General features: G+C 41.4%; 1 protein-coding gene across 11 annotated transcripts in view; it reads right to left on the bottom strand.

Moving 5' to 3' along the window:
* Positions 1 to 15,370, bottom strand: part of mark2b (MAP/microtubule affinity-regulating kinase 2b) — a 53,507-nt gene that overhangs the window by 7,444 nt on the left and 30,693 nt on the right. For 6 of the 11 annotated variants that reach the window (XM_010769653.1, XM_010769655.1, XM_010769660.1 and 3 more), the window contains exons 8-17: positions 14,680 to 14,916; positions 13,543 to 13,662; positions 12,523 to 12,649; positions 12,290 to 12,402; positions 11,510 to 11,584; positions 11,111 to 11,168; positions 10,110 to 10,261; positions 8,300 to 8,394; positions 5,030 to 5,176; positions 851 to 1,117 (exon numbers count right to left, since the gene is read on the bottom strand). In XM_010769653.1, coding sequence (XP_010767955.1) covers positions 851 to 1,117; positions 5,030 to 5,176; positions 8,300 to 8,394; positions 10,110 to 10,261; positions 11,111 to 11,168; positions 11,510 to 11,584; positions 12,290 to 12,402; positions 12,523 to 12,649; positions 13,543 to 13,662; positions 14,680 to 14,916 — 1,391 coding nt within the window. The remainder of the gene's footprint in view (positions 1 to 850; positions 1,118 to 5,029; positions 5,177 to 8,299; positions 8,395 to 10,109; positions 10,262 to 11,110; positions 11,169 to 11,509; positions 11,585 to 12,289; positions 12,403 to 12,522; positions 12,650 to 13,542; positions 13,663 to 14,679; positions 14,917 to 15,370) is intronic. The other 5 variants (XM_010769656.1, XM_010769663.1, XM_010769659.1 and 2 more) reach the window with 4 other exon arrangements.

The raw sequence follows: 15,370 nt of genomic DNA, 5'->3' as shown, positions 1-15,370 counted from the left end.
AAACCCTGACTTGCTGTCACTTCCTCTCCTCCACGTGTTCAATTCCTTCTCTGATAATAATATGCCAGTTCTTTGTCTCCTGTGCACTACTGTCCTCTCATTCTGACTGGTGTGTACAGACTTCATCATGCTCTATAAGGATTTAGACAACCTTTTTTTCTATAGAAACTAGTAGAATCCAATGCAGACAAGGAGAAACATCAGGCCAGTTCATTCAAAGAGTTAGTAGATACTTGTTGGGTTTTTCCTTCCCTTCCACTTTTGTCACCACAATGCCGTCTTCACCTCTCTGTATTTACACAGCAGAGTCAGATCAAAGGGACAAAGCCAGAGAGAAATTCAAAAACATCTACATAAAACTAGTTTAGCTCTGATTACAACGAGATACCCATGAGAGCAGTTTTAGGGCTGCAACCTTGCAGTGGAGGACTGAGATGAAAACTGGGCCAGACGTGGAACCGAAACCAAAATTGCTCCTCAGCCACCGCCTCTGCAGGCAAAATTATAGAGGAGCCACAGCTGTTCCCTTCCTCTCCCTTTCTACTCTGAGCAGAGTCACAGATCAGCGCAAGTTTAGTGATAGGGGAGAGACCAGCCCCACTAAAGAAATGCTCCAGTGATGATATAGATGAACGGTGGAGGAAACGAGCACATGAAATGACTTGTAACGTAAACCTAGTCATTTTCTCCTTTAAAGCTGAAACCTAACTACTCAGAGAAAGCTTCAATCTGTAAAAGTACTGCATGATAATATACAAATGTTCTTTTGCCACATGTTTCCCCGAGTATAATTGTAACTTTCCCCACTTTACATTTCCCCACGCTCCTCCCTCTCTTTTCCGCCGCTCACCTGCGTACGAACTTGGATGTGAACTTGCTGAAGATCCCCGTGGCTCCGTGTGTCCTCCGGGCCTGGCTGTTGCCATGTGACAGTGACGGGGACGCCGGGCCCCCGGGGTAGGCGGAGCCCTGCTGGTCCCGGGCCCCCCGCTGCTGGCCTGCATGGAATGTGCTGCGGATGCCCACCCCTCGGGAGAAGTTGGTACGGTCTGACGCGGCAGCGCTGCTGATGTTGTGGGCAGAGGGGGAGGCACCGGGAGGCCGCTGAGTCGTGGCACTGTAGAGGAAGAGTGGGAAGGAGAAGAGTTTGGAAGGTGTGATGAGAGAAGCAGCAGAGGAGAGGAGGTGCAAATGAAGAAGAAGAAAGCAAGGTGGTGTGGGAGGAAGTAGATGGAGAGGGGATGGGAGTGAAGAGGAGAGGAACAAACAGTTAGACAAACATCTCGTTCCGTCTGGAGTGCTACTTACCTGAGTGTAAGGTCATACAAGTATCAACGTCTGCTAATCCTGATGTTTCATTTAATCCCTTAAGTCAGCCAAGTCAATATTTAGGGCCACGTTTAGGTCACAGAGACACAGTTCTAATCCTCTTTGCTTTGACCGTGGGGCAATGCATCACAAACTCCAAGCGCACTCTCTCTCTCACACAGGAAAATAAACAACACATACACTTGAGCTTAAAGCTTGCATTTGCTTTGTAGGCTTGTGTGTGAGCATTTTCCAGCAGTACACCTGCAGCAGATGGCAAACACAACAGACAGAAATTGCAAAAAAGCACCCACGCTAAAAACAGTGACAGAGTGGAATGAACTAGAAGTTAATATGAGTGGACTGTCTGCATTAGAGGGCTGCAATGGGACTACCATAATACATAGCACACGTTTCATTTGCAGGACAAGGTTACTCCAATGAGAAACAAATTAAAGCAGTCCCATGCAGACCTCTGAAACTCTACAAAGGAAAGAGGCCAGTTTGCACACTAACACTGTAATGAACAGCTTTAACAAGTCCTTCCATTTGATGTGGATATGTTAAAGTTGTGCACGAACACACAGATCCTCTATGGATAGGATAAAAAGGCTGGATCAAGAGGTTAGTGGAGATCAGTTTCACATATTATTATGAAGTTGGCTGTTGAATGCAAGGAGAAAAATAGCTTTACCATTTTGTTTTAAATATAAAAGCACTGCATTGTCACTTTAGGAGAAGAGTAGTGTCATCCTGTAATCATCAGCAGAAGGTGTGTCATCAGGATGATTTTCATGCTAGTAAGCATACTTAATTTGCATATAGTCCAGAGCACCTCTAAGTTATACAAATGTGGCGCTGGCTTTGTACAGCCTTGCTGCCTCATTACAGTACATCATGAATACTCGTGCAGTAAAACAGGTTGTTAAAAATGATGTTAATTCGTGAGTGGTGTTTTTTAGAAGGGTAATTGGGGACAGCTGGATAAAAAAGGAGTGGGTGGGACATCAGGTCACAGACTATGTTCTGAGAAAAGAGTCCTAACCCTCACTGAGGGTACAGTCTATGTTTTGGAGCGGTACCTTCTCTCCAGCGTTCCCAACCAGGTTCTGAACATCCCAAGCTCACTGCTGAACGACGCATGCAACAGAACAAGACTTCAACATGGAGCAGACAAAAAGCACAAACAGCCAGAGGGCCAGTCTGACATTTGTGGTGGGTTTCCACTATACAACCGTCTCAAGAAAGGCTGGGTTCCCTGATTCTGAACTAATATACCACTTGTTATAATATTTAAGTAAAGGATTGTTTTTCTACTCCTAGTTTGCAGGGACTTGTATTAAACTGATGCTGTAACCAGTAAAAAAAAGAGTGGCCAAATTAACTAAAAGTTCAATCTTATTCCCACTTTAAAGTAGCTAAGGAACATTTTCAAAGACCATTATAATGTTATGTATAATGTCCACGGTATAAAGTGACTCAAGGGTCAGAAAAAGTGGTATAAAATATATCTGTATCAAAGCAGCCTTTGAAACAGACACTATCAAGCAGGCAACTTAAACAACACACCAAAAGACAAGTATAAAGACGGCCGACACACACAGATGATCAACCAGACAGTCAGGTGATTACTGCTTCATTCATTCAACGAGACACGCCACATTACATTAATGAAGACGGGGTTTTCCCAGGCAACTTCCTAACTAAAAGGGGGGTTTACAAAGCAGATTGAGTGTGAATGAGAGCACTCAGCCAACTCTGAGAACAACAGAGGCTGTGGGGAATGTATTGCTACTATTACTTCTTTACACAGGATTGAGCTTGATTTGTACACCCTGGGAAAATCCTTCTGTCCACAAACACAACATGTCAGAAAACCAAATGTATATTATGCATATTACATAATATTATACATTTATACATGCAACAGTAAGTCAGATACCATTTCAGAAAAAAACATGCATCGTCACAATTATTAGATCTGTATTTTTTGTTGACCACAGAACACTTTAGTTTATTTAAGCTGGCAGTCCATCCATTGGAATCAGAATGCAGAGGAGCCAGGCTCAGAGAAGCACTCTATGAAACTGTGTTTACCAGATATTAGGAATATATTGTCCATTAAAATCTCAAAAATATTAATATTTGACTATCCATCTGCGTAGATAAAGTACACCTTTACTCTTTATCAGACCACCATTAGACTTTCTCTGCTCCACATACATTCGGAACTCTTATTTGCCTAGGAGATTGTTGTTCAGCATCCAAACAATTGACACAGACTCTCACTAATGCCCTTCTGTGGGCAAGATCACCAGTTAGCAGGTCAGCTGTAAAGGTCTGAACAGCTTAGAAATGTTCCTGCAAATGTCAACTTCGTTTTAGACGCTGAATAATGTTTTTTTACAACAACATAGTCAATTAATCAGGGATAGGTTGAGGTTATACTTTGGACTTTTCCACACTTTACTTCTGTAATGTCAACATAAGCTTTCTAGGAAATGTTATCTCATTCAACTTTCTTTACATATTTGATTTCTTAGACTAAGTTTCCAGATGTACAGCACATTTCCGTATTAAGCCAGCATATAACCAATGTTATATAAGGAGCTGGCCTGCACACAGTTCACCAGCTGTGTGTGGAAACCTGGTTCCTGCTTCATACGTGTCTTTTCTCTGAATGAGTCTGTTTTTCTCTTAAGCCAGGAAACAGAACACCTTATAAAACAACAAAACAAAACATCTCCTGTCTGTCGGAGGTCGCTGCAGTGAAAAACCTGCTCATCTAGTTCTCAGGCTGACTGCTCAGTTATGGGTGGTGTGAAGTATGCGAGTGACTGATTGGCCAGTGTTGCGGAGTTTAGCTTGTACTGGCTGTTGCTAAGTAACTGTTAAGTCTATGGTAGCTGGACCTCTCACTATGGTGATGCTGTAGCGGTAAATATATAAATGTGGAAACTCAGAACAACCCTTGATATCACCAGCAACTCCACAACGGTTTCATGTTAAGTATTTAACGCCGTCTATTTGCTGCTACACTACAATTATAGATAGGAGGTTTGCCAGATTTAATTGCATACTTTTCCAAAACTGCACACAAGTGACTCATCATTTTCGATCACCAATTTACCCTTTTGGAAAGGCTTGATCTCTTTTCGTGATATCAACACCCAGTAATGCAGGAGGCAGGTTTAGGTTGATAAAAAGACCATTCCAAAACAAAAATCTATAAAACATTTGAGAATAAATTAGATGCATGTGAATGTGAATGTAAGTGAGGTGTCTGTTGGCAAGTGGGGCTCTTTGTTTCAGGTAAAACACCTACTCTTTGATACATTTCCCTGCTTTGTGAAAGGCTTTTTCTATGTCTTAAAAGCACTATGACGTCATCAAAGAGTTGTTTTAATGCAGCAGTGATGGAAGGTTTCAGAGCCCACATTTGATCCCTTCTTCTCTCCTCTTTCCTTTTAGTCCATCCAGTTCTTGCGGGAAGGATGATGATCTGTGCCGAGTTAATGAGCTGGAAGGGGCTGAGGCAGGGAGAGTGTGTGTTTGAGTGTGTGTGTGTGTGTGTGTGTGTGTGTGTGTGTGTGTGTGTGTGTGTGTGTGTGTGTGTGTGTGTGTGTGTGTGTGTGTGTGTGTGCGCGCGCGCGCGCACGCGCGCGCGTGCGTGCGTGCGTGCGTGTGTGTGTGTGTATGTGTGTGTGAGTGAGAGACTTGCCTGGGCCGTGGTGCGTGCAGGTCAGAGGGGCATGGATGATTGGAGGAGGAGAGGGACTTTTGATGACGGGGACGCGAGGAGGAGGAGGAGGAGGAGAGGACGGCAGCAGCCGAGGCAGTGGAGGCGCGGGAGCCCGGAGTGTTTAGGCTGAGAGGAGGGGGGAGGGATTGGAGGAATACCCCGCCCAACACACACACACACCGACAGAACGTGACAGACACGGGACAAACACACCAAAAAGGTGACACAAACACAAGCATACACACATTCACACAAACACAGTGGGCGGGGTTTGTGTGTGGATGGGCGGGGAGGTGAGGTGGAGCATGGTTAGAAGCAGCACTTATTAAAACACAGTAAGGGGGAGGGGGGAGATAACAGAGGAAGTAGAGACAAAAAGAGACAGAAAACACACAGCGGAAAGGACAGGAACAAAGAAGAAAAGTTGGTCTTTTTTTGTTGTTAGCATTGCTTCATGGTGTTTTCACATAAAAAAAAACAATCAGAGGGCACCATCAAAGGCTGACTGTGTTCCTCTTCTGTTTTCATGTGAAGTCTACCCGAAACAAAAAGGCAGCACACAGAAGACAAACACACAACACACTTTTCTATTGGCTAGAAAGACTGGAATCACTCAAGACAAATAATGCGGACAAAGTCAGGTTACAAACATTACAGAAATGTGAAAAGCATTGCTACGCAGGATTAACTCCAACTACATTTGTCTAACGGATCCCTTTCAGCGTGTAAATATCTTTGTTTATCCATCTTAAGGTACAAAGTGCTTATTTGAAGATATCTGCAGTATACATTTTTTGTAAAGAACTGTGCCATACAAATATTTGTTATATGCGAACATCCAATTTTAATGAATTCTTTGTTTTTTCCCTCACTGGGAATATTTGCTTGTTGAGTTTATTATGATGTAAATAAATTGAGTGACGGTTGGACAAAAAAGGCAGTTTGTGGATGTCACTTTGGGCTCAGCAAAGTATACATTTCTAGATATTTTACAGACTGAATGTTGGGAAAAATTAACTTATGATTAAGGAATCATTAATAGGAAATAATTCAATCAAGTTTGCTACATTGCCGAGATAAATATTTAAAATCTATATTAAAGCCAACATTTCTGGTGCTCCCTTTCAGGTTACAGTTAGGGTCCTGACTTTCTGTATGAGACGAGTAGATGATTGGCAGAAAATAAAGCTTCTCTCATTGTTCTGTTTAAGAATTATCACTCTGACGCCTGAACTCGACATTTTGTAGATCTGACCTGTCCCATTCCTCTCCAATCCTTTTCTAATGCTAACAATCTAAACAAGATGTGTAACAAAGCATCGTTTATTGAATAACTTCAGCAAAAACAGCACTGCCTGTTTCCTGAACTTTCTCGTAATTAGCTATAAAGCTCCGCACATAACCGACAGCTCTGACTTGACTTTATACACACACACAGTGAGAGACAGCGCAGAGTGGTACCAGAGAGAGAGAGACGAAGAGAGGGCAGAGGAATGAGCAACAGAGAGAGGGTCACTTTTATAGAGGTCAACCAACAGCTGCTAATTACACAGAAAATAAACACCGAGACAAACGCACACTTTCTTTCCGATGGAGATTAGTGCGGCTAGAGATGGAAAAATAACGGCATTCACTGATAGCCCAGCGTGTGGCAAGCGATTGAGCATGGGTGACATGTATATTTAAGCCTGTGTGTGTGTCAATGAGTTTGTGTAGATATTTCTGTGTATATGTAAGCCTATTAGGAGGCAGTACAGGGACCATATAATGCCACTAAGAGTTAATATTCCATCACAAGTCTGCCTAATCTCCTTAGAGAGAGAGGGGATAATAAGAAAGATTTATATAAAGACAAGGAGGAAAATAGGAAACTCGACACAAAGGAAAAGTAAGAGGCGCCGAGAAAATGTGACTGAGAGCTCAGACGAAAGAACACCAAACGAAGACAATTAGAAAGAGAGAATTGGGAGGGTTGGGGGGTGTAACATGTTTAAAAGCCCAAACTTCAAAGCATTAATGCTGATCAAATAAAGTTACTTTAAAAATCAAAGCAGATGACAACAACTAAGTTAGCAGAGTCTATTAGACCTAGTGCTAAAAACAACCCAAAAAATGCTGTCTCAAATGACCTCATCATCACGGGCATAGTGCTTAGACTAGGAACAAAAACACATTTATCAGGATTCAATACAACATTTTAAATGATGTTATAGGTTAGGCACTATTCCAGGGACAAAGAGGTCATTTGAGAATCATGAACAGGCAATAAAGCAGTAATGACAATGAACACTGCATCACAGTAGGGATTATGGTTTGGCTTAATGTTTAATGTTCATGAGAAAGCACACAAAGCATATGGCTGGTTAAGCATGAGTGATGGTGGTATGTGTGGACGCGTATTCGGCACTGTACGATCCCGGGTCTACTCAAAGTACCGCAAAAAAGTTTTTTTTTATAATAAAATAAAGATTAACCCACAATCGAGCAACTCCGAAATGTAGTATTTTTATTTTGGAATTGTTTGAAGTGGTAAAAAAAAAGGAGATCTGGAAGCATGAAATGAGCGAGGGGAAAGGGAGGGAATATTACACAAAAAGGAGGGCGAGGCTTGATTTATGGCTAAACCCAATGGCTGAAAGTAAGCTTGTTTTGACTCTTTATTACTTTAAGATGATTGTCATTTGTTGAGGTTCATACCTAATAAAACCTTCTTTCCCTGATTGGACTTTGGGCAAAAACTTTGATTCAACTGGGGGAAGTTCATTGGAGCAGAACATTTTTGTTAAAAGGAGAAGGATTAGATTTTAATGCCAAAAGAGGTCTGTGTGTTAGCATATGTCAACCTGCGGGTGTGTTTACTGAGTGGTTGTGTGTCCATCGAACCCTGCCTGTGCTCTGAATGGCACTCCACCACCAGGGGTAATCTGTAATCTACTGAAGGGTTGGCCTAAATTCCCAAGGGAGCCAGATTTCCTCTTCCAGGAGGGCTCACCCCACCCCGGGGGGAGAGAGCTGAGGGCCTCCCTGAGCCAGCTGGCAGAGCATTGGAGAGACCGGCCAAGGTCTGGAGCTCAGACACCAAGACAGCTGCGGGCCGGCTTCATTCACAAACCAGAGTGTGTGTGTGTTTATGAGTAAGTGCAGTGCATCCTCACTAACACTGAGACTCCTTGAAATAGAGTGTGTGAGACACCAGTGGTGCGTCTCTTTTTACCTCGTGTGTGCATGTGTCTTTGTGTGTGTGGGTACCTGTCCTTGCCGTTCTGGATGCCCTGGCCCAGCGTGGATCTCTCAGTCAGAGGAGAGTTCCGACTACGACCGGTACCGGTGGACAGGATGCTATTCTGAAGGGAGAGAGGAGGAAAAGAACAGCAATGTTAGAAATATAGAAATGTTTAGGATCAAGACATTGAAAGATAAGTGATTTAAGTCGGATGATAAAAAGTGATCTATTATCACAGGAAAAAGCGTCCCGCAAGCTTCGTGATTGGCACGGATTAGTGAAATTAATTACATGACAATCGGGCCTTAAGAGCATTTCATGTAGAAAATTAAATTTCCTGCAGCTTGTCATGGTACTGCACAATCATACCAATTAAAAATCGAATTGGGCAACTCATTATTCACAGAAAAGGCGTGAAGTATAATCCAATATATTATATTTGATTGCATTCATAATGTTTTGGATAGCTAACAGTTTATTCCTTCTATTTTCCTATATACAGGTCAGACTATATATATTAAAAAATCTGAATCTTTTGTTGCAGTTCTTGAATTGTCATTTAGAGAATCCTCTTTCCCTCACAGGGTTTTTCCACTACCCGACACCATCTTCTCGGGTTGAGGTGAGGTGGAGCTATACATGGAATTACACAATGTCAAGGAAGTCAACACGCTAATGAAAATCATAAAGTGGTCCCTCCCTAAATGAACAGGAGGGTGACACAGATATTAAGAACAGGTCTTATCAGGCAACTGACAGCATCACAGGTGAACCACGGTGAGTAGGGACGTCACATTTCATTACTGGGTTCTACAAACAATCTATAAAAGCACTTCAGTGGAGAGTCACTAAATACCCTCAATATTTTTACAATTTTCCAAACTTTTTAGTTGAGTTTATTCTCTAACAGGTGTCGTATTGAAAGTGTCATCTGTTTTAAATTCCCCTGCTGGACAGAACTGTAGAGGAAGTTATAGAGGTTCCTACAAGTGTTGATTTCATAATCTATTTCTTAGTCCCGTGTTAAATGTCCTTGCTTGTTTCAGCACATGCACCTCATTATTATGATTATGTTTTTTGTATTTTTTTTAAACTAGAGTTCAGTCTAATCTTTTTTGTAAATTGTCATAATTGTTTTATTCATTAAAGAAAGGTCTCTGACAAACAGGTTTAGTCATAGTGTTTTGTTGTTGAGTTGGTTGATACCCGGAAAAATCAAAAAGGCAATTTCACAAAAGACATTTTGACATGTCACACTAGGAAAAGCACAGGCTGCATCAGTTTCAGGGTCCTTAGTACCGTAGATGCCGGTCACACTGTCATCATGGCTGACTGGAACACTTGTGCCTGTAACACCTGTGCCTCCCTTACTACGACACGACACGACACGTGTGTGCTGGGAAAAAGGTCCACAGTTTCTCTTTAACACCAAGAGAATAACAAAGTACTGTGGGTGTGTAAAACTAGGAATTGGCATCACATAACTGGTGATTATGAGACAAGAACAATGTTTCATTAAAGATGACTAAAATAACAGATCAGATTGACGTGACGCACACTTAAAGGTCGCTTATATTATATAGCCGTTTATTCAAGATAGTTTAACTAGTATATAGCATTCGATTTGATCTTTGGACCTAAGATAATATGTAGCTGAAGTTTTACTTTCATTAAGGAGCAACTCTTACTTTACGAATCAAAAGTAGCTTTCGTTTTCTCTTTCATTAAGGTTGCTACAATTACAGTATGTCTTTTTGTTGAGAATCTGAATGTCTGTACATTTGAATGTTTGTGTGTTGTGAATGTGAAGTAAGCAGTGTGTGTGTTGGGTCTCACGGTGGAGGGCGTGGCACTCTTCTTGCGGTCAGTGGGGACCAGAGGGCTGGCCGGCACCTTGGTGGTGGAGCTGCCTGATGAACCTTTCCTCCCAGCATCCTCTCCTGCAGTCCGGTTGTCTGTTTGACCCCCCCTCTTAGAGTAGGAAGAGCCTTGAAAATGAAAGAGAGGGAGTGCATGAGAAAGGCCATCACTGGATGTGCTCTAATCAAAGACCTTTCTTCCCATCTCAACCACTTTCGGCTCTGCAGCTCATTTATGACTTCCTGTCTTCTTTCAGCTCCAAAAGAAATCAGTCGGACCTTCTTTTCAATCTGCTCGTGTGGCTCCATTGTTAAATCAATCCTATCTACTCTCTACCTCATCATTCTACTGCACACCCAGCCCATCTCTCTTACTTTAACCTTTACTCCAACATATATCAAGCCCATGTACTCAGGATGTCTGCTGCGTCTCCTCATTTTTGCCCTTTTCCTGTTTTATCTCTTATGATAAATATTTATGTCTATATCTTGTGTGTGATTTTCTCTTTTATTATAACAATTTTAATGAGCAATATGTTGGAGGAAGCCTGATATCTAAGGTTTTTGTTTTTCACTGTCCAAAACTCCAACACTGTTATTGTGCTTATGATAGTTAATACTTTGTAACCTGTCACCTCTAAATTGTTATTAAACTCTAAATGGTTCAATTAAATCAAACTTTCTCCCATCTTTTACAACATGAGTCCTCAAAACACAATGTATTGCTTATTTTAAAAACAATTCTGAAACATTTTACCTTATCACTACCTTTAGAAGCATTACATCTTCTATTTAACGATACAGGACTGGAGATAATTAGCAGCATACAGCATCATTCATATCATAAGATTCCATCTAAAACATGTTAAAAGGAACTGACTTTTTTCTCTCTGAATTTCAATACGATACCCCATCTCAGTTTCCTTCTCCTAACCCTCTCTTATATCACCCCTCCTCTCCGACACACACCCGTCTCACCCTGGTCGTTGGTTCTGCGGTTTTGAGGCTTCTGGTTGGACGACACACTGCGCTGTACCTTAGAGGGGCAAGATGGACATACAGGTCAGTTTGATATCGTTTATTTAAGAGTGGAACTCAGTGGGACGTGAGTAGAAGCTGCTGCTGCTGTTATGTGTCTATAAAGCCATTCACATGTGAAACCCACAACACTTTCAAATAAAAGAAGGGGAAGGCACTGCTTCACATGTACCTGTATGTAGGTCAAAGATGTAAACTCTTAATGAGAGCAATTTGAGATTAAATTCCCAAAGTGCATTTGTCAAAAAATGAAGAGGTCAAGTCATTGCACTTTTCACCTGCTGGAGTCAGGAGACCTCAGTATGTGTAAGCAGGAGACGTTATGTGGTCTCATTGTACCTTGTGAGGCGGGGAGGGGGCATTAATGTTGCTTACATCACTTCCTGGCCGGGGTTTGATGCCACTTTCTTCCAGCTGCGGGACAAAGAGAAACAAACAGGTTTCAAAGGATGTGTATCATAGAGACTGTTAGGTGGGTTCAACAACTCAACTTTATTTATATATCACCTTTCTAGTTTCGACTCATCCGTTTTTGTCTATTATATGCCAGAAAAAGAGTGAGACATTTCAGTTTCTAAGAGTTAAAGGTGATCTATCAACGTCTTGTCAAAATACTGAAAATCTCTCACACAAAAAGCTCCATATCCTAAAGGCTACACAAAGAGCTTCCCAGAGCAACGTTAAAACATCATAAACAAAAATGTAAAAACTAAAATAGATATTTTTAACAGACAACATGCTAAAGTTCATTAGAATTGAGAAAAGTTGGAGGTACCTGGAGACATTGATTCACATGCGCAGAGGTAGGAGAGCAGATTGAGTGCAACTTGTTTCTTAATTTTTTTATTTATAAACCTCACTCAAAAATATCAATAATTTTTTGACATTTAAGATTTTCTTCCAGTGAGATATTCTGTTTGGAATTTAATATTTTTGAATAATATATTTTCTTTCAAAGGAATAATTAGCAGTGAATAGGTGATGATTAGAGTATTCATAATAATAATAATAATAATAATAACAGCTCACAAAACCAGTAACTGCAGCTTCGACAGATCTGACAAACCAATTACAGCGTGTTGAATAAAGGTGTGTAGGTTTGATTAAGACAGAGCGTACCTCATTGTTCCTAAAGTCCAGTAGCAAGTATGCGGCCATCACATCATTGTACTTCTGGTTCACCAGCGAGTCTTGAATCTCTTCCGCAGAAAATCCCATCGTCAGCATGATGTCTGCATGCACAAAGCGTGTTTAAAATTAGAACGGTGGAACTCTGTAGGTACATAGTTAATCTTGAGAAATGTAAAATATGTGTTGAGTGTTTGCTTGGGTGAGGAAGGGAATACATTTACCATTTTTGAGTTTGTTTCCGTTCCTACCTGTCCGCCTGGGGTCCTTATAATCTGGCATGGGTTCGATATAGGGTTTGAGTTCTTCGTCCTCATGACCTACATTCATCCACCGGTCCCTCATTATTTGCTGCTGAGAGAAAACCACACAGACAGATACAGGGAGGATAAGATGTCAAAGACATTAGAATGGGTAAAGAGCAGGGGGAGGGAGGAAAGGTTAAAGAATAAAAGAGGAGACAAGAGAAAGAAGGGGGTGGGGGAAGGTTAGTACAAAAGAGTCTCACAAAGATAAATGACTAATACAATGGATTTGATGCAGGAGCCAGCGATGCATGATGAATTTATTCTGCGTTTTTCATCTGTTTACTTCACCACCATGGACTAAAGGGAAATAGCCGGGTGTATTTTATTGCAGATTAATCTTCCTTAAAAAGTGAACAGGGGACCTTTTATAATGAACTCCAGATGGAAGACATCTCACTGCACGTGAGGGTAACATCTGCAAAACTGAACTATACCAATTGTAGACAATCTTTGAGGTAGGTGTAAATGGGACGGTCACAGGACTCGATTCTAGCACTAACATTAGAGTCTTATCTCAGTTGTTTTTTTTACAGAGTAGCCATTACATTTAGCAGGTCAAACATAGACTGTTGAAATTCAAAAATACAGTATGTTTTAATCAAAAATGAATACTAGTAAAGTGAAAGTGACGCCTGTTACTCAGCAGCAACTAGTTGTTTGCCTTCAGCTTCCATTCAAAACTAGGTAATGTCCAACTATCTTCAGTGCTCCCACATTTAGTAACTCATAACTCTCAGACTAACAAGTATTTACTATGCCTTTAAAAAGCACTTTACACTTCAGCAACAAACTCGCATATAGCTGGTGAAGCAAGTCCAGGTGAGCAGTATAGTACTGTATGCGCTTCACCCACCAAAGTGAGTTTGATAAGTCTGACCAAAGTGATTTATGAGTTATTATCTTGTGCTTGTATTCTTGTGTGTCAGAGTAGCGTACCTCGAGGCTGCCTCTTTTAGAGGGGTTCAGAATGAGAAACTTTTTGAGCAGGTTCTCACAGTCGGTGGACATGTAGAAGGGAATCCTGTATTTACCACGCAGCACTCGCTCCCTCAGTTCCTGGAGATGGACAAGAGCATTTAAAGTCAGCAGTGGACTCAAAACAATCCTTTTTCTCTCACGTTCTCAGATTCTGTCCGAGAGCAACAGACTATCCAACTGTTTCCAGCGATTTACAGAAAACGAGAGTCTATGAAACAGTGTCTAATGATAAAGGACTTGACTCTGAATCTCATCAGTAATCTAGAGTGGCCTGAGCAAGCCAATAGACAACATTAGCTGTGGTTACACCCCCAAATGATTCATAGTTTCTGAAACAAGTAGTGCATTCACCCAAGCACAAGCTGGTAGGCATTTTAAAAGGCTAACACAGTGGAAGTGTAGTTTGGAGCGGACTTTAACAAAATATATTATTACAAATACATTTGAATTCCCTCTTTAAAATACATTTGACTTTAATAGATCAACAAAATTATATAAGCATTGAAAACTGTACTTTATCTAATGTCCATGTTTTTTTGTTCATATTCATCTGTGGAAGGAAAATTAAGCCCACTTCTACTATAGGGTTGAATCTGAAAACAGTCAGGCTCCTATCTGTTGAATTAATAGTAGGAACAGTAATGTAGATTTTAAACAAAACTTCACCCAAGCAGGAAGTAATGTTAAGGAATCTGAATAAACCTGGATGCAGGGCCTTTAATATCATTATAATCACATTCAATGTCATATCGCCCACCCAAAGTGTGTCTGCACTTCCACAGTGACTCATCAGTGTAAAGACAGAATGTTTATGATAGCGACAATGTGTGATAGGCGGTATGAATAATTAAGAAAAACAACTTGTCTCAGCGCCTGGTTGGGTGCTGAAAACCACCAACACCATTAGAAGTGCTTGGGTCTGCTTTTATTCACTTTTACACATTCACTCTCTCCTGAATTTAGTTTCTGCATTTTAGATGGCAAAAGGAACAGAAACCAGCATGACAAATACTACAACCACCCACAGAATACAGACATCCTCTTATGTAACCCACATCACACACACGCACAAACAAACTTGCTCCTCTTCCTGACCTTGAGGTTCTGTCCATCGAAGGGCAGCGAGCCGCTGACCAGCGTGTACAGGATCACCCCCAGACTCCACACGTCCACCTCGGGCCCGTCGTACTTCTTCCCCTGGAAGAGCTCCGGGGCGGCGTAGGGCGGGGAGCCGCAGAACGTGTCCAGCTTGTTCCCCAGAGTGAACTCATTACTGAAGCCAAAGTCCGCTATCTTGATGTTCATGTCCGCGTCCAGGAGCAGGTTCTCTGCCTGAAGACCGATCGAGTGTGGGAGAGAGAGGAAGGAAAACATTAACGTGATGTAAAGAGCAGGGACATAGAGGAAAATATAAAAATGTAAACATGACAGGGTTACTTGGTTCTGAATACAGGTGCCAGAAAATGAAACAAATGTTTGAGTGTTCTTTTCGAATCCACAGGAGGGTCAGTGCTACATAAGTACATGTGGAAGACAAAGTATTACAAATAGGCTGCTCGGTTATGTGTCAGTTGAGCAAAAATGTCTCCGACATGCAAATGAGTTTGAAGATAATTATTCCACAGACAGTTCTCTTTGACACCTTTCTCCGGAAAAAAAAACTGCAGGGCTTTTCAGAGTAATGGCCCGGGGCCTACAAGAATCACACAATGGGCAAAGCGAGTTCATTTTGTGTGTGTGTGTGTGTATGTGTATGTGTATGTATGTGTGTATGTGTGTGTGTGTA

This window comes from Notothenia coriiceps, unplaced genomic scaffold (genome assembly GCF_000735185.1).
Source record: "Notothenia coriiceps isolate Sejong01 unplaced genomic scaffold, NC01 NC01_scaffold00007584, whole genome shotgun sequence".
Lineage (NCBI taxonomy): Eukaryota > Metazoa > Chordata > Actinopteri > Perciformes > Nototheniidae > Notothenia > Notothenia coriiceps.
Note: the sequence above shows the minus strand (reverse complement) of the source record. Positions and strands in the feature narration are given on the sequence as shown.